The sequence below is a fragment of the Calidris pugnax genome, unplaced genomic scaffold, assembly GCF_001431845.1.
Source record: "Calidris pugnax isolate Ruff unplaced genomic scaffold, ASM143184v1 scaffold118, whole genome shotgun sequence".
In the NCBI taxonomy this organism is placed as follows: Eukaryota; Metazoa; Chordata; class Aves; order Charadriiformes; family Scolopacidae; genus Calidris; species Calidris pugnax.
In genome coordinates this window covers 4,971,111-4,988,005 of record NW_015090855.1, presented here as the reverse complement: position 1 = coordinate 4,988,005, position 16,895 = coordinate 4,971,111, and the positions used below count along the sequence as shown (strand labels likewise).

The window sequence follows — 16,895 nt, the reverse complement described above, 5'->3', positions numbered from 1 at the left end:
GGGTCACTTCCGCCGCTCTCCGGAAGCGGAAGTGACGCGGGGCCGGTGAGGGAGCGGTGGGTGCCGGCGGCCGGTGCTGCCGCCGCCATGGAGGCGCGGGAGCAGCTGCGGGAGCTGGGCGGCGCTCTGCGGGCCGTGCTGGCGCGGCTGCGAGGTGGGGGGTCGGGGCCGGGCGGGGACCGGGCCGGGCCCAGCCGACTCTCCGATGGCTGAGGTCTCTCTCTGCCGTTACAGAGGGCGAACCGGGCGAAGGCCGAGATCCGTTCCAGCTGCCGCGCTTCTGGGACGCGCTAGGTACGGGGCGGGGGGCAGCGGGCCGGGGCCGGGCAGGGTCAGGACCGACACCGGAGCGGGCCGTGGGCCGGTCGGGCAGCGGCTCCGGGCGGGGGGAGGCCGGTGTCCGCCGTGTCGGTGCCGGGCAGGGCTCCGGGTTGCGGGATCCCCAGCGGGCCTCCGGCCCCTTGCCAGGGCGTTGGCGGAGCAGCGGGCAGGAGCGAACAGTCATCACGGCTCGTTTTTTTCCAAGGCCTTTAGTCACCGTTGAAGCCTCACGGCACATCCCGGTGAAGCTGCCAGGGACCCGGGCACAAACCCTGGTTGTGGCCATCGCTGCCCACTGGGAAAACAGTAGGGTGGGACACAGGCAAGGTGCATGGCACAAACGCAGAACGGAGTATTTCTTCTTCTGTAGTGGGAGTTAGTTTATGTTTTGGTATTGGAAGGGAGAAATGGTAACCAAGCAGCAGGGCAAAGTAGCACCAGAGGTGTTGCTTATTTAGCTGCTCTGTTCTCTTTTATCCAAGCTACTTTCTATCCTTTTGCTCCCGTTGAATCCTTTCTAGGTCAGACATTCAAAGTAACGTCACAGGAAGCTACAAAGCTGAGTCTGGCATTCTCAGGGTCTCCACCGACTTCTGCAGAGGTGAGCGAACCCCCCTCCCCCAGACTGTGATACTGCTGTGTGTGAGACAAGTTTCGGGTATCTTGTGGTTCACTTGCCTAAAACAAAGTCATCTGGCTCAGCACAAACGAGGCTGGTCAGTATGAGCTATGCATTGCAGAATGTATTAATCCAATTCAAGAATTGCCCAGAGAACTAATTTCTGTAAGGCATGCCAAATGGAAGTATTCTTACATCCTTTCCTTTAACATCTCTATCAGCTGGTTGCTGATAGAGACAGCATATTGGACAACACAGACCTTAGATCTAACAAAAAATATGCAATATTTTTGTTGTTAATTGAGAGAAGTTTATCACACCTGTGTTTGGAGGAGACAAAAAAACCTCTCCAGTTCAGAATAATGATCTAAGCTACGTCCTCCTCTCTGATGCATGACAACCACACCAGCGTGTGTTTTGTCACCAAATCATGATGCAGCTTTTGATGTATCAAAAGCGTCATGTTATCAACACCTATAAATACTTAAAGGGTGGGTGTCAAGAGGATGGGGCCAGTTTTTTCTCAGTGGTGCCAAGTGACAGGACAAGAGGAGATAGACTCAAACTTGAACATAAGAAGTTCCATCTAAACATGAAGAGGAACTGCATTACTTTCAGGGTGCTGAACGGGCTGCCCAGGGAGGTGGTGGAGTCTCCATCTTTGGAGACATTCAAAACCTGCTTGAACGCGTTCCTGTGCAACCTGCTCTGCGTGGACCTTCTTTGGCAGGGGGTTGGAGAAGATGATCTCCAGAGGTCCCTTCCAACCCCATAGCATCCTGTGATTCTGTATACATCTTGCTTACTGTATCTGCTTCTTGTGCTGTATTTGTTTCTCAAGCAAGATGGCCATTACTGAGCTTCCCTTTTCTCAAAGCAATCTGAATGTGATTGCTTGTGAGACTTTCTAAATGCGGTGCAGCCGTGCACTGCTCACAGTTAATCCTTTTCCCTGTCCGTTTTCAGGATTGCCGGAAGCTGAGTGAAGATGTCCAAAATGCCATTCTTGCAGTTGCCACAGTGTACTACTGGCTCCCCAAGGGCCAAGGTGAGATAGTGACAGCAGGGTGGTCACCATTACATAGGGTGGTGGTTCCTTCACCTCTCTTTGAAGCCTGTGTATGTATATGGGTTCCATATTTCAGAGCCTAATAGGAGATCTGGCATCTGCAGGAAAGCAAGTTATCGGGAGCAGGTAGTTCCATTATCAACTGTTCTGTAGGTTTGCAGAATGTTTGTGAGTGAACCACATCTCTGTATACTCCTGCAGATTTCCATCTGTGAAAGAGTGATAATGTAGGAAGCTGTATTGATTGAGCATTCATACGTATAAAATATTGAGATTCTTGTCCAAAGTTCTGGAACTGGGAAATATGTTGCTTCCTGCAAAATACCTGTAATTTCATTTATACAGTGTATCTGTGCAAACAGAGTAGTCTTTGTGTTCATCTTCAACAGTTGCTTCCTGTCACTGCTGACTTTGTGACAACTTTCTTGCTTTTTTTTCAATCTCAACCAGGTACTACTCTTCGGAAGATGGTACGAGATGCTACCACTGAAGTAGTGGAAGGAATGATCCAACTCACAGAAACAATTCTCAATGCTCCGTTGGAGAGGTAGTAATTTTCCAGGGGGAAAAAAAAAGGGAGGGGAAAAAAAGTTAAAATTATACTTGTTAGGAAGCAGCAAGTGCAGACTGCTTCCTAAGGGAATGGAGGAGGCAGAAACAGAGCATTGTTACGAGGCAGGAAGAGGCAAAGGCCCTGTCCCCCAGTGGGTGAGTGAGCAGAGCAGTGCTGGTGAGGGCAGAGAGGCTCAGTTGAGAGTCCAGTTGATCAGACAAGCCCGTAGCAGTGAGGTCAAGCTGGAAAGTCAGGCCAGCAAGTCAGGGTCAGGTCCAGAGAGAGTAACCAGCATCAGGCACCATCCAGTGATTGCCCAGCACGTCGTTGTGATGAGTCGGGTCTGAGATCAAGGCAGGAAGGTCAAGTCAGTGGGTGAGGATCCAGGTCAGAGTCAAGGGGGTATGAGACTGGGTGTAGACATAACTGCCACACAGCTGTGTGTAGCACAAACAGGGCCCTCAGGGCCCTGTGAAACAGCCTCAGGGTAAAAGCACTGTCTAGGGTAAGAAGGTACTTCCCGTCAGCAGAGGAGCCGACCTTGTGTTTAAGCCAACTAAACTCTTCACCTGAGCAAACTTAACTCCTAGGAGGATGAAATACACTCAAGACCCTGACAGTACCCTCTCGTCCCAGTGACTGAGGCAGGTACACTTGCCTACATGGAGAATAGATTTTCATCCTGTCTGTGGCAAGGAAAGATGCTGGGAGCAGGATTCCCATGAAGGTGCTGGGTAGCATTTGGACCATTGGGCAGTTTTTGCCCTTGGAGGGAACTGTTACACGCAATGGTTGCACAACTTTATAAAGGTAATTACCGGACTGCTATGGGCTGCTTCCTCTCGTTACGGATTGCACACCCTTAGGGTGCCCTTAGGCAGAGGTCAGCAATCTCTAATGCAGACTTCTGATGGGCATGGATTCTGAAAGATAAATAATATGCTTAAGCACCTTGAGAGGCTTTTGTAAGAGGCTCCCACTTCTTATTCCAAGAGCTAATTAAACTCCATAGCACTTTTTGCTTTATACAGACATGAGATACTAGTGACAGGTTGGTTGGTGACATCTTTCCGGCAGAGCTTCTACTGGAGTGGGTCATCTTTGGTGTGGTAAATAAAAACCCTCTAGCAGAGAGCTGTTATTGAGTATAACTTTGGGCAGCTTTGTTTTGTTTCAGCTTGTCTCAGGAACAGCTTATATCAACTGGGGGTGTGTGGGAAGCCTGTGAGCAAGTGTCCAGCCTGCCACGAGGTGAGTATTCTATTGCAGAACAACAAAACTAGGACATGTCTTGGAATGTCAGTAGCCCTTGCAAAGAGGCATTCTGGCTAGTACAATGAAGGCTTGCTCATTCTGCAAAACCCAGCTGTTCCTGAAGTGTATAAGCTTGGAAGCCAGGCTGGCCTCTTTGCATGGCAAGAGTGCAGCTCTGAGCTCTGCAAAAAGTTTGATCCTATAGTCTCAAGATCTAATCATCTCAGACCTAGATGAACGTTGTCGCAAGCTGATTTGAATTAGTGCAGTGCCACAGTATTCGTCCTTTTGCTTTTGCAGATAACCAGGCAGCAGTTGCATCAGCTCTGGCAGCATGTCTAGGTGTGGTCAAGGATGCTGTGGAGGAAATGGAAAATGTAAGGAAGCCCCTAAGCCTTTGATGGATTATGGTGATGGAACATGGGAATTGTTCTATATACAGGCTTTGATTTTAAATTTAGGTTGATACGAGCTATTGTGCTATGCCTGAAGTTTTTAAACTCAAGCCTAGTTTACTTTTATATGAGGTTTCTCTAAAGCCATGTCCTGAATTGGGGTGGGGGGGGCAGTGGCATGGTTTAGGTTGTCAGAATGGCAGTATTTCCCAGGTTCTTGCTGTTTGCTCTGTTGAATTGGAGTGAGGGATTAATTTTTCTTAATCTAGTCCTGGTTGGGTTAACAGAAGCTGGCAACAGAGATGCTGGTTGGAGAGAGATTCCTCCATAAATTATTTGCATGATTTCTAGAATAGGTTTTCCCTTTTCTTCTGGGTGTTGCTGGATTTGATGTTAGGCTCTGAGCTTTCATGCATCTGTGTTCACAGGCCCTGGCGGAAGGGCAAGACCCCTACAGTGACATCATGGAAGATGAAGAGCTGGGCTTTCGGGGCAACAGAGATACATATTGGTCAGAAGCTGACCGGAAGCTGCTTAGCTCCTGCATGGGATTGATGAAGGCTTCTAAAGCTTGCCTGAAGAAGGTCTTGGGTGTAGTAAAGGCATATGGCAAAGCTGATTCTCCGGAGCAGATCGCTCAACTGGATGATCTTGCAGACATTGCTAATGAGATCAGTCCAAGGTAAGCAGGTCACTCCCTGTGCCACTTTTTGCTCCAGAGCAGCTCCTGTATTTCTTGAGTTCTAGAGAATGGATTCAGAAAACCTTTGTGATATTGAAGGTGTGAGTAGGTGGTGGAAGCTGGTGTGGTGGGCAGAAAACCTTTGTGATATTGAAGGTGTGAGCAGGTGGTGGAAAAACTATTATGGCATAGGCTGTTGAGAGTTGTGTAAGTTAGGAGAGGAACATGTGTTGCAGCTTGTGGTGGAGCTGAGGCCGTGTCTCACTCTGAGGTGAGAGTGGAATGTGGATGTCTGAGAAGGCGGTGAGAAGCATCCCATGGGTATGACTGATGTTGTCTGCTTGTCACACGCTGTGGGACTTAAATTCAGGGTGGGGGTAGGCTTTGACCAGGATCCATGAATTGTGCTGTCGTGGCCTTCCTTCCATTGCTCCCCTCTTCTCTTCTAGTGTCGACGAGCTGGCACTGAGCATGTATCCACCTGTCAATGAGCTGGCCGTGCGACTCAACGTAAGTATCTGCAGCCTGCACGTGGGTCTGCTCACTTGGCTATAGAGAAGGGGAAGAAATCAAATTGGAGTGGTTATGTGACTTTGGCTCACTTTATTTCCCTTTTGTTTCTTTCTAGGCTGCTAAGTTGGCCTCGGTATTGAAGAAGGTCTTGGAGATTACAAAGTGAGTATGAGTTACGGTTTTACGAGTGTGTGTTCCCTGCCATGAAGGTTGATATCTTTCTGCCTCCTGTCAAAGATGACTCATTTCTAGACAGTAAACGCTGGCATTTTGGTAAAATTGTGATGTTATTCAGTCACAAAGGGATGGGAGTAAGAAAAGGATGGTAGGGATGAAAGTGGTTCTCACTGAAGACATACACAAATGCATTAAGGTTTGGGACAAGAGACGTGGATGTGAGTTCTTCCTTGCTCAAAGCACTCTGGGGCTATAGCAGTCCTGTCTTAATGATGCATTAAGGTTTGGGACAAGAGACGTGGATGTGAGTTCTTCCTTGCTCAAAGCACTCTGGGGCTATAGCAGTCCTAACACTGTGGTGATTCAGCACTTCCCAATACCCATGTGCTGTCTGGATGCATAGCTATAAGGCACCCAGGAGGCTTTCCTAATGAATTTCCTCCACTTTTGCAGGACAAGCCATGTATGTCCACCATCAGAGGAAGGCTGGGTGCAGTTTCTAACTGATGCAGTAGATCACAACATGAACAAAATCAAGAACTTCACACAGGGTCAACTTTAGTTCTTCCATGCCTACACGTGTTGCTGTCACTGGCTCTGGCATATGCTTTTCCAGTGAATCTTGCTGCTCTCCAGCTACTGAGATAATGATGAGAACGATGTTTTTTAGGAGAGAACTTTACTGCCACTTGGTAAAACTTTGCCAGGAAGTTGCTCTTTGCTATTGCAGAAGGTGTTGTTTTGCTTGGATTCCTGGAATGGTGCAGTGCTGCATATTAATGCTGTGAACATGCCCCGTTCTTCAGACATTACACCTGCTACGGGGTTCAGAGAACAATAAAATATTACTAGATTTGCATGAGTGGCTTTATCTGTTTTCAGGTGGCAGAGGATATATACTGAAGGAAAGGGTCTTGCTTCTTTTGCAAGCAGCCTGATGAACCATTAAAAAATATGCAGCACTGCTGCTATTTCCCATCTAACCTCGGAGAAGGGTGAACTAACTTTTCCTCAGAAAGTTAATCTAACCTCGGAGAAGGGTGAACTAACTTTCTCTTTTCTATTTCCTCAGAAAGTAGTAGAAAATATTATTTACTACTATACCAACATCAAGGATCTGTCTAAGAGTTTATCTCTAGAGAAATGCTACCTCTATGATCACTTCAAAGTTCTAGGATGGCCTTATTTTTCCCTACCCGTGCAAAAAAAAGATTAAGCAATGGGTTCAGCACATTTGTGTGGTGAGAAATGCAGGATCTGCTTGAGAATTTAACCCATCTTTGTCACAGTAAGGATCAACTTATAAAGCTGGAGAGTGGGGGAGAAAGTTGAGTTTGTGCAAATAATCAGTCAGACATGGTTTTAAATATAACTTTAATTAAACTGTTAACATCTATGCTTGCCTAAGATCAGAGCACAGATCACGACCACTCTTTTGTAAACAGGATGGCAGGACCTGTTCTAAGTCGGGCATCAGGCAGCAGCGACGTCTATAGTTTTGTAGCTCTTCAGGTTGTGGAGCTGTAGGCAGGTGAGACGCGCAGTGAGTCTTCGGGGCCCTGCTCGGATGGGGGTGAATGGGATTTGCAGCTCCTGAGTGCTGTCAGGTTGCACGGAGCCCAGCCTGAAATGCAAGAAGGGGTTATAAAAGAAGCGCATCTCTTTGTATTTCTAGTTCCCAGGGACCAGGAGATGCATTTGCTTTACAGGAGTATGGTGCCAAAAGAAAATGGAAGGGGGGAAAAAAAAATTAGGTTAGTGGTTATCTAAACTACCACAGCAGAACTGTGATCTGACAGTAGTAGGGAGGGAGATATGACTCAAGGGTCAAACTCCCTCTGGAGGCATCTAAGGTTACTTTGTCCTAATGCAGCTTCTTGAGAGAACTGTATTGTTTTGGGTTTGTTTTTTTTGTTTTTCATGTGAAGAAGAGCATGCCTTTTTGGGTGATTCTTGGCTAATTCAGGTTTGCCTGCTTCTTCAATACTTAAAATTGTACCCCGGGACTGTCTTTAGTGCTGACAGTTGGGAATGGGTGGAAAGATGTGTCACAAAAGTGGAGTTTTACTCCACTTACAGATGTTCAAGTGGATAGCTAAAAAGCAATTGATTGCTCAACAGCAAATAATTTCTAAATTTCATAGCTCATTTCAGTGACCTATAACTTGTCTTAGTTAATGTGTATTTCTGCCGAAGTCTTGTGGTTCTTTGCTTGTTATCCTGTTTGTTGGCAGGGGGCTTTCCTACTGCTGTCTAGGCCTTTGGGGTTGAAGCTTTCACAAATGTCATACTGGCTTCAACTTATGTATTACATACACATCTGTTCAAAGTTCTGTTATCTGGCATTTCTCATTTTTGATGTGAAAATCTTCTGTGTTATCTGTAAATAAAGGATGGGATGCCTGGGGTTTTCACGTTGTAGCAGTTTCTTCCTGCCACGTTTTGCCTGCTTATTTCTGGGGAGACCCTTCCCCGTGCCAAGGTTTCTCTAGCTTGTTTTTTGTCTCTTTTTCCATTCACCGTTCTTAGATCAATCAGTTGGCACTCACCTGTACTTCCTTTGTCTGTAAATGAGCCCTCGTCCTGCAACCACTATCACACACTTCTCCAGGGGTTCGGTGAGAGGGTTCAGGAGGCTGATCTTTGCTGTGCTTGGCTGATACTGTACCATGTTTTCTGGAAACTGTTGAAAGAAGGAAATGAGCTGAAACTGAGAGAAGGAAAAGGATTCTTCTGTCACTAAAGGGAGATAAATGATTTCTTGGTGCCAGACCTCTCAGCCTGAGCTGCCAGAAGAGGCAAAGTCCAGCTTACTTTCTTCTCAACTACAGTGTGCTACTGCAGTTTCCTTCTGCAGCCTCTGATTTCCAGACTGGTGAGTGAGTTAGGAGTCATCAGGGTTTCCTTATGCTCACACATAGACAAGGTAGAAGTGGGAGTACTGTATACAACAGTGTGGCACAACTTGCCTTTCCCAAACTGATGTCTCAAGTGCTTTGAAAGCAGACAGCATGAGGAGACACACTCAACCCAGCAGAATTATTTTGCTGCTTATGGCCACAAGCTCTTTTCTCACTGCTGTAGTAACAGAATGATAGATTGATCTAACCTCAATAGTAAGAGGGGGCCCACAAATGCTGATCTCTTCCTGTGCGAAGTAGATGTAGAAGGAGTCCTCGTCCCTCAGCACAGCCGTCAGCCGAAGCAGGTGGTTCTCTCCCGGATCCGTTCTGTACCGTGAGTAAGGCACAAAGACCTGCAGGCTGTTCACTGGAATACAGAGTGGTCAAATACAGATGATGATGCAGGTGACAAGTACAGTCTGGTCTTAGCCTGCCTGGCACCTGGGAGTGTTTATTTGCACTAAGTCTGCACAAATTTGCACTAAAAGCTGCAGCATTTTAAAAGCTTAAGTGATCACGACTGGATCTGCAGATTCAAGATCTCTAAGGTGATGTTGCTGAAGTGTTTTATTTCAATCACCTACAATCATCTATTTAGGTGGCTAAGTGTATTTTTCCTGAAGCAGGAGGACTAGATACACTTTTCCAGCCATGCACCCCCTGGAGTCCTTACCTTCATTGCTTTTGAGGGTAAAATGAAACTCTTCCTTCCAAAGCTGCGTAATGGGCACACCATTATAATGTAGAGACTGGACCCCAACTACCAGGTGAGTAGCCTTTTCTCCACCACTGTGGTTAAACACTTCAATGGAAAGCGGAACATCTTGTCCCAGTGTCAGAGAACTCTTTGACTGGAGGTGGATGAAAAGGTTGACTGGCTCTTCAAAGGCAGTAGGAATGAAGGTAAACTGTGTTTCGCTGCTGCTGCTGCTGGTTGTCTCAAGTTTCCTTATCTTTCTGTAGGCTTTGTCGAGTACGTCTTTTTCCTGAAGAGAACCTGTCACAAAAAAAAAGGGAGCACATGTTGTAGTATTCTTTCCTGTTTACTCTTGTGAAGCAGTAAATGCAGAGGGCTGGTGCTGAATTATCCTGGCAGCACTGCAGATAACGGCTTCCAAGAGACATAACCCTGTTGTGCTTCTGGTTGGAGCAGTTTGAGAATTCCAGCTGACATGACGTTCACTGGATGCACCTGAAAGATTCTACTGGGAAAGATTTGTCATCATTTTTAAAGCACCTTGGTGGTACTGTCTGTCAGAGTAAGAGGCAGTTGCCTCTTGAACCGTGGCTGTAGCTGGGCTCAGCACTGTGTTCTTTCAGGATGGACTGCAGCCAAGGAGACAACGTGCCGCAGGCTGAGATAAGGTGGTAGGGTTGGGTCAGGGAACCAACACTCAGTAATAGATTCCAAAGGGGGAGCTGCTCTTTGAGGGAGGGATTTAGACAATATCTGGGAGCACAACTGTCCTTTTCAGAAAGCTGGAGGCTGAAATATATCTTTATATGTTACAGGGGTAACGGGAGGTGAATGTTCAGAGTGTACAGGTAACAGAAATCAGGAAAGAAGGTTTTCCAGACGGGAAAGTGCCTGGTGAAGAAAGGCCTGGCCTTCTAGAGAGCTGGTTAATGTAATTAAGCAGGATGAAATTTGGGGTAGGACCTGTGCTTTGGTTCTGTAGACAGAAATCTGAATAAGGTGGTGGCCTGCTCTTGAGGGAGGGGAAGCAGGGAGAAGTGGATGACCCACGTGCTCTGGGGCTCTGCTCTCTAGTCCGTTACTCTTCACTTTTGATGCTGACAAGGAACTTGCTCAGCCACTTGCCTCCCCCATACCTTCAGGATACTTGTAGTGGTGTGTGATGTCCTCACAGCGTTCACTGCCCACGCTCTTGGTGCTGATGTTGTTGCCGGTGTACTTTGTGCTGCCGAAAGCTGGCTTGAGGGTGTCATCTGCTTTTTGTATCCAGACCTGGCACTTGGCATTGATGGCAGCAAAGAAGTAGCAGACATCGTAATTGATGTCCGTGTCCCCTTCCTTGATGGCTTTAACAGGGGCTGGCCCACAGAAGGATGGACCTGAAGAGAAAATGTGGCCCAGTTAAGATTCAGATGGTTTACCAGCTAGACCTGTGCCTAGTTTAGATTTATACTGGGAGCGGTGAAGTACCTAGTTTAGGAGGACATTAGGGAGCAGTACTGTGACAGAGCTCTTAGAGCTACACAAACCAAACAGATGAATGATGATTCAGTGCTTAAAGTCAACGGGGTGAGTCTCTGTTCTTTTGCATCCTTCCATGGGGAGTTGGGGGAGGGAGGAATTTTGAACTTCTTTATTTGCTCCCTGCTCCGCTCCCTCCCACACCCCTCAATCCCGTCTTTGATATCTTACCTTTGCTTTTTTCCTGGCAGGTGGCATCCAGTGCCTGCCACCCGCTGTACTCTGGTAGCAAGTCCGTTCGAGCCATCCAGCATTCGTTCCACACGTGGAAGGTCCTGCAAGAGACAACATCACGTGCTTATACCAAGGGACTGACCCCTGAGGTACAGTGAAGTTTTAGCCAAACCACAGCCAATTAATGCTCCTTTAAAAGAGCTTAGTGCACGTGGAGGAGAGCAAAGACTGTGGCTTTTGACACAGCTGGACTGAGCCCTAGTAATAGGGCACTCTTCAGTCTGAGTTGTGATAATTCCTCAAGAACACGTTACGTAGACAGAATCTCAGCTGAGGTGTCCCTGTCCTTCTCCCTGCGGCTGTTCACCTCTCCCTTTTCCACCCTCTATCACTCCCTAGATCCAGGTATTGGCTCCAATTCTTGCTTGGGCCCTGGCACATTTTCTTACCAGACACGGGCACTCTTGTCTTGTGTAAGTAGTGTCCCATCTTCATCGTAATACTCGTCCACACTCAGGTTGTTGTTAGTGTTGTGAGCCCACGTAAAGCCTGTGACCACCCTGGTAGGAATTCCCAGGCACCTCAGAACTGTGCAGAAGAAAGAGCTGTGAATCAGTTGTGTGTCCTGCCCTAAGGGCGCCTCTGCTGAGAGATGTAGAGTCTTTTTTGGTCTTGTGTAAGTAGTGTCCCATCTTCATCGTAATACTCGTCCACACTCAGGTTGTTGTTAGTGTTGTGAGCCCACGTAAAGCCTGTGACCACCCTGGTAGGAATTCCCAGGCACCTCAGAACTGTGCAGAAGAAAGAGCTGTGAATCAGTTGTGTGTCCTGCCCTAAAGATGCCTCTGCTGAGAGATGTAGAGCCTTTTTTTAGTTCTAGGAATGGCACCGGACCTGTTGTTTGGACTTTGCAAGAGGCATTGCCCCCTCAGGAAATAAGATGTGTTAAGTGAATGGTGTGTACTGTTATCTTACATCAAAGCTAGTGATGCTGAATGTTCATGAGGAAACTGAGCATCTCACCTAAGGATTAGAGGTTATGTTACTGGGATCTCTGTTAATCCAGGAATTTAGGATTATGCTAGAGGTTCTGCAGACCAAATAAATCTTTGCTCGACACAAAAGTTCTTTGGCCACCACTGTACCTGAGCACATGACTGCAGCAAACACCCAGCACTGCCCGTAGCGGACAGGCTGGCATTGCGATGCCACCCATTGCTGGAGGATGGGGCTGCTTCCCAGCCACTTGGAAGGGGGTGTCCCGTTAGAGTATTGCCCGGTCCCGTACTCTGTCAGGATTCCTCTAAGCTCATCACAGTTTAGCTGCAGGGAAGGAGGAGAGAAAGATGGATTAAGGAATTGCCTCTCTTTGCTAGGTACACCTCACCCTGTTTGATGAAGCTACTCCCAAGGCAGATGAAGCCAAAACGGTATTTTTTTGTGTGCAAAGCATGAGGGTCATGGCTGAGTAGAACAAGTGCAACAGTCTCCCCTGAGATTTATTCTTTAAGTGTACTGTCACTGCTAAGAAACTCCTGCAGCTCTATGTCTCTGCTGCAGGAACATCAGGAAGGGCTGGAGATGGGCAGGAGGGGTTGTTTGCAATAGCCCTGGGCAGGCTTCCTCTTTGGTTGCCATAAACTGGGGTTGGGAAGATGCTGGCCTTCCCTGTGCATTTGGGTTTTCCCTGCCAGGGTCGGGGCTGCTCTCTGCTCTCCTTACCATGGCAGCGACCGTGCGGCAGACGTGCACGGGGCTCTTGCGCTGGCCGTGATCCTTGTTTTGCTGACGGCGTTCGCCTACATCCAGCAGCAAGAAGCAGATGTCAACAATATCCTTCTCAAACTGAAACAAGAACGCATCATTTTAGGAGACTTGGCCTGAGGGTTTGTCCTCTGGAGTCCTCCCTGCCAGGGTTTGTAACTGTGCAGATGATTTGTCCCTTTCTTATGGAGTGGGCTGCGGAAGAGAGCTCCGGAGATTTGGAGGGGGAACGCAACATAGTAAAGGCAGACCTACAGCTTTATTGTAGCAGGGTGGGAAATGCATTAACATGATGTTGCATCCCCCCATTGAGGGAAATTGATGCTTTTCTGGAGCACTCTCTAGGCTGGCACAGAGGTACTTTTGAGATCTGGTGGCACTAAAGTGGAATAAAATTCCATTCTAATCACTGGCTGTGTCAGATGGCCTTGGGCAAATGGGAAGTTTTACTTGTCCTCACTTTACCTGTGAAATAGAGACAGTATTACTCAGGTCTGCTAAATGCTTTTATGTTTGTTGATGAAAGGAAGGCACACAAAGCCTAGATAGAAATCAATGCATTTCTTCATAGAGGACAGCCTGAGAAGGTAGCTAAAATTATGTATACTGGATTACTTCATACACAGGTCCCCGTTCTCCTGCACAGTCTTAGATGTAGACAGTGAGTGCAGAGAGTAAATTCTTTCATCACAGTATGGGAACGGGTAATGTCCTGTACACCTGGGACATATACACCCTTCCTCTGCCGGTGGCTGTAAGACAGCACAGATGTATTGGCCACTGCTTACCTGACTGAAGTCCCAGGGTTGTGCCAGGACTGCATTTTCAGTCCCCCAGTAGATGATACCCTCTTGGTTTAAAATGTACTCCTGCCGCTGTGCCTCGTTAGCCAAGAACACCTCATCATCTAGATTAGAGGAAAAAGCGTCAGGAAGAAATCATTGCTGGTGCCAGATGCACTTGCATCTCTCTCACATCAGCAGACTCCACTGCACTCCAGGGACTTGGGCAGTCCCTGACATTCTGCCCTGGAAAAATACCACAGGTTCTGAACCAGGCAGGAAAGAAGAATTTAATTGTCATCTCTGTTTCCGTGTTCAAAAAGTTCCTCCAGACCCAGGCTATTGCACCAGCCAGCTCTTTTACTCTCCTGGCTGTCAACATCTCTATTCCTAAGAAAGATACAGTGGCCTTAATCAGACCAATTATTATCTTGACTCATCTTAAAATCTTTCTGATAGGAAACGCTGTATCAAACATTTTTCCCTTAGCAGCAGGACGGAGCTCTGGCAGTGGGGTACTCCAGGAAGGAGGCAGAAGTGCTGAAGAAGGCAGCTTTCAGCTTTTATCAGCCCCCACTTCCTTCCTAAGGTGCTGTGAGGAGCAGGGCAGGAGTGGTGGGGAGCACCAGGTGACCTAGCCTCAACCTCCATGGAGGCAGAGCACCAGAGCTCAAAAGCTGTGAAGTGACCTGGTCCCTGTCTGTCTTTCTGTTTCTGACCACGTACCTTGGCACCAGGGGTTAAAGAGAAGGGTGAAGTTGCCCAGGAGGCAGTGAGCCTTGGAGGCGTGTAAAAGCAGAGTGTAGTAGCCGATGGGAGCGTTGGCAGGTGTGTTCACCGAGATGGTCCAGAAGCATGGGTCCTGTTCTTCTACTGCTGCGCTCCACTGCTTCTGGTCTCCCAGGCTGGAGATGGGGAATTCAGTCTGGGTTCCATCAGCTTTGGAAGGATGTAATCCTGCAGCCAAAGAGATCTGGTTGTGGCCATCGCAGGCACGCACCCTCACACCATGCAGGTTGCAGGGATCTTTTCTATATCTGGAGCCATAGCTCTCCTTTCTTCTGAGATAGTCTTAATGCCTAATGGATCTTCCTAAGGCTAGCACTACACTCAGGCCTCCATGTTTGAAAGTGGATGTGAATTTCATAGATTTGTAGAAACTAGGAACAGCCAGAGCGGTGCAGACCTGCTGCTTCTGGGATTTAGTGCCTCATAACAAAAATCACAGCTAAATGCTCAGGTGATGGTAAAACAAGTTGAGGGTGGATGTTGCTGTCCTTCTCAGGGGTCCCACTAGAAAACACTTGGTAACAGAAAACACCTGTAACAGGATAGCTAAGTTTGAACATTCCTAAACTAAAGAGATGGAGAAGAGATCCCATGGGTACTTTCAAATCAGAGTAATGAACCTCCATGGGTTATTGTGTCTCTTCTGGAAAGAGATCTGGTTTTGACCCCGCAGCCCCAGCAGCAGGAGACTCTACTCTGCCCTAGATAAACCGTTCTCTGGCCTCACTTCTAAATGTGATCACCTCCGGCCAGCTCTGGGAGATGGCTTTTGCCACCAGCTCTGTTCTTCAGGAGAGTGGAGGACTAGGGCTCTGATAGGTATGGTAAAGACGTTACCTGTCTGTACTATGAGGGAAGTCCTCTTCAGCTGCTGCAGGTAGTTGTGTATTGGAGCTGAGAAGCTCACAGTGATAGTGAATGGCTGCCCCCTCCTCACAATAAGCCTTTCGGTGCTGATTTCTTCTGTGTGGTGGTTACTGTTGTTCACGTTGATCTTGAAATCACATTTTTTGATGCTCAAACCTGTGGTGTGAGAGGACACAGAATGAGTTTGGGGCTGTGAGCTACCCGCAGGCTGGCCTGGGGCCACATCCTGGGGCGCACAAACGGCAGATCCTGTATTTCTCCACTCAGTGCCTTCAAGACTTTCTGCCCAGTAACTGTAAAGGCCTTCACCCTGAGCTTGGTTGTTCTTTTGCCAAGTGGCTAATAGCCCTGCACCAGTTTAAGCTTTACAAAGCCAACTCTGACCTCATGTATTTTCTTCTCTGTGGTGAAGATGTCTGCTCTGGTGATCTTGTAGACTGCTCAAGTGGCATCGTGTAGTCATCTCACTGATTCAGTTTTGCACCCTGGCGTGCCTCCCCCAACTCCTTGTTCCCCCCTCCCCTATATTAAGAATAACCCTCTTGCCTTTGCTTCCAAACCCTCACGCCTGCTTTAGCTGCCTCTCACTGCTTCTCCCAAGCTCCAGGTAGGCATTGATACCAGCTTCTGTTTGCTGCCCCTTTTTGTGCAGTCCTCCATGCAAATTGTAAGCAGCTCACCTCTTCTACAAGCCTCATGAACGCTGTCCCGGAGCAGGGACAGTTGTTTTTCCTGAATGACAACTGGCAAATGCTTGGGACTAACCAAAGTGATTTTTGCTTACCTTGGCCCATGTCTGGTTCCCTGCACTGCGACAGTCTTCAGCTCCTGCTTGTTCTGGTGGGCAATGGCTCCTTCCTTCAGCTTTCTGTAAAAATTACCCACTTGCAGAGTTGTTTGTTCAATTTCTTGATACAGGGTGGGACGTGATGTTGCCAGTTCTTCAGCTTATCTGGCTGGCCTGCTGTGCAGAAGTTGCTCTCTTATCTCTCAGACCACAGTAAAGAGCAGAAAGTGGTGAACTTTTCTAGCTACAGATGAGGTTAAATTCCACAGTGGGATGCAAAGCCTTTAAAGACAGTGACAATTTCTTCAAAGAGCTATGTATTGAGGACCCCAGAGTAGGAAATACAAGTCTTAAATCGGCTCTAAATGATGCACACAATGCACTTCAAGTGTAAGTGTTGAAGAGCTGCTCTCCAGCATTGACTCTAATCTACTTAGATCCTAAACCCTTCAAGGAGTAAAAAATAAAAGGTCAAGATATATCCATTGCCCTTATGCCTAATTCAAAAAGTGAAACCAGTTCAAAATGAGGAAACTCGTTAACAACTAAAAAAAGTAGAATTTCCGTGGCATAATGCAGACTATTTAAAAATATCATGCTGGAAACTTGGACTAAATACATTCTTAAAGTTGCCGTAATATAAAAGGAAGGTCACTACATTGATAAATAATTGATTAGAAGATAGGAAATAAGACAGCAGAAATAAAGAGTTTTCACTGTGGAGTGAGTCACCAGTAGATCTGCAGACATTCCACAAATTCATAACTAACTTGAGAAGCTGATAAAAAGCCAGGAGGTGGCAAAGCTTGTTCAGTTATTCTGAGTAGGAAAGATGAAGGAGGCAGCTTTGGAGAAGTTGTCGAGGAACCTGAAGATATTGAAGAACTAGGCCATAAAATAGCAAGTAGAGATCCATGTAGGCACATATACATTAGGAAAAAAGAACCCATATCCTATATAAGCAGCGATGCATTCAGAGGTAGTTGTAGCCATTCCAGGATTTACACTAGACAGCTGCTGCACAACAT

At 47.2% G+C, this 16,895-nt stretch overlaps 2 protein-coding genes across 2 annotated transcripts; one reads left to right on the top strand and one right to left on the bottom strand.

Moving 5' to 3' along the window:
• The first annotated feature begins 4 nt into the window (after positions 1-4).
• CCNDBP1 (cyclin D-type binding-protein 1) lies at positions 5-6,442 on the top strand. The gene is made up of 11 exons (XM_014943733.1): positions 5-154; positions 235-294; positions 843-922; positions 1,907-1,988; positions 2,460-2,556; positions 3,740-3,813; positions 4,117-4,193; positions 4,640-4,893; positions 5,343-5,403; positions 5,522-5,568; positions 6,037-6,442. The coding sequence occupies exons 1-11, from the start codon at positions 88-90 to the stop codon at positions 6,143-6,145; spliced, it is 1,008 nt and encodes a 335-aa protein (XP_014799219.1). The 5' UTR covers positions 5-87; the 3' UTR covers positions 6,146-6,442.
• A 498-nt stretch (positions 6,443-6,940) lies between these two features.
• On the bottom strand, positions 6,941-16,018 carry LOC106889060 (erythrocyte membrane protein band 4.2-like). Its single transcript, XM_014943735.1, has 13 exons — positions 15,865-16,018; positions 15,051-15,236; positions 14,151-14,381; positions 13,431-13,549; positions 12,601-12,723; positions 12,024-12,201; positions 11,328-11,466; positions 10,876-10,979; positions 10,320-10,562; positions 9,160-9,483; positions 8,693-8,853; positions 8,133-8,266; positions 6,941-7,207 (listed from the first exon to the last, which is right to left on the bottom strand). The coding sequence occupies exons 1-13, from the start codon at positions 15,872-15,874 to the stop codon at positions 7,057-7,059; spliced, it is 2,103 nt and encodes a 700-aa protein (XP_014799221.1). The 5' UTR covers positions 15,875-16,018; the 3' UTR covers positions 6,941-7,056.
• Positions 16,019-16,895: the final 877 nt, after the last annotated feature.

Coding starts and splice junctions, on each gene's coding strand:
- LOC106889060 (XM_014943735.1), bottom strand. Junction 12,202..12,600: donor GCCGCACGGTCGCTGCCATG/GTAAGGAGAGCA, acceptor CCTTCCCTGCAG/CTAAACTGTGATGAGCTTAG. Junction 9,484..10,319: donor CCACTACAAGTATCCTGAAG/GTATGGGGGAGG, acceptor TTTTTGTGACAG/GTTCTCTTCAGGAAAAAGAC.
- CCNDBP1 (XM_014943733.1), top strand. CDS start 88: ATGGAGGCGCGGGAGCAGCTGCGGGAGCTGGGCGGCGCTCTGCGGGCC. Junction 923..1,906: donor CTCCACCGACTTCTGCAGAG/GTGAGCGAACCC, acceptor GTCCGTTTTCAG/GATTGCCGGAAGCTGAGTGA. Junction 1,989..2,459: donor CTGGCTCCCCAAGGGCCAAG/GTGAGATAGTGA, acceptor AATCTCAACCAG/GTACTACTCTTCGGAAGATG.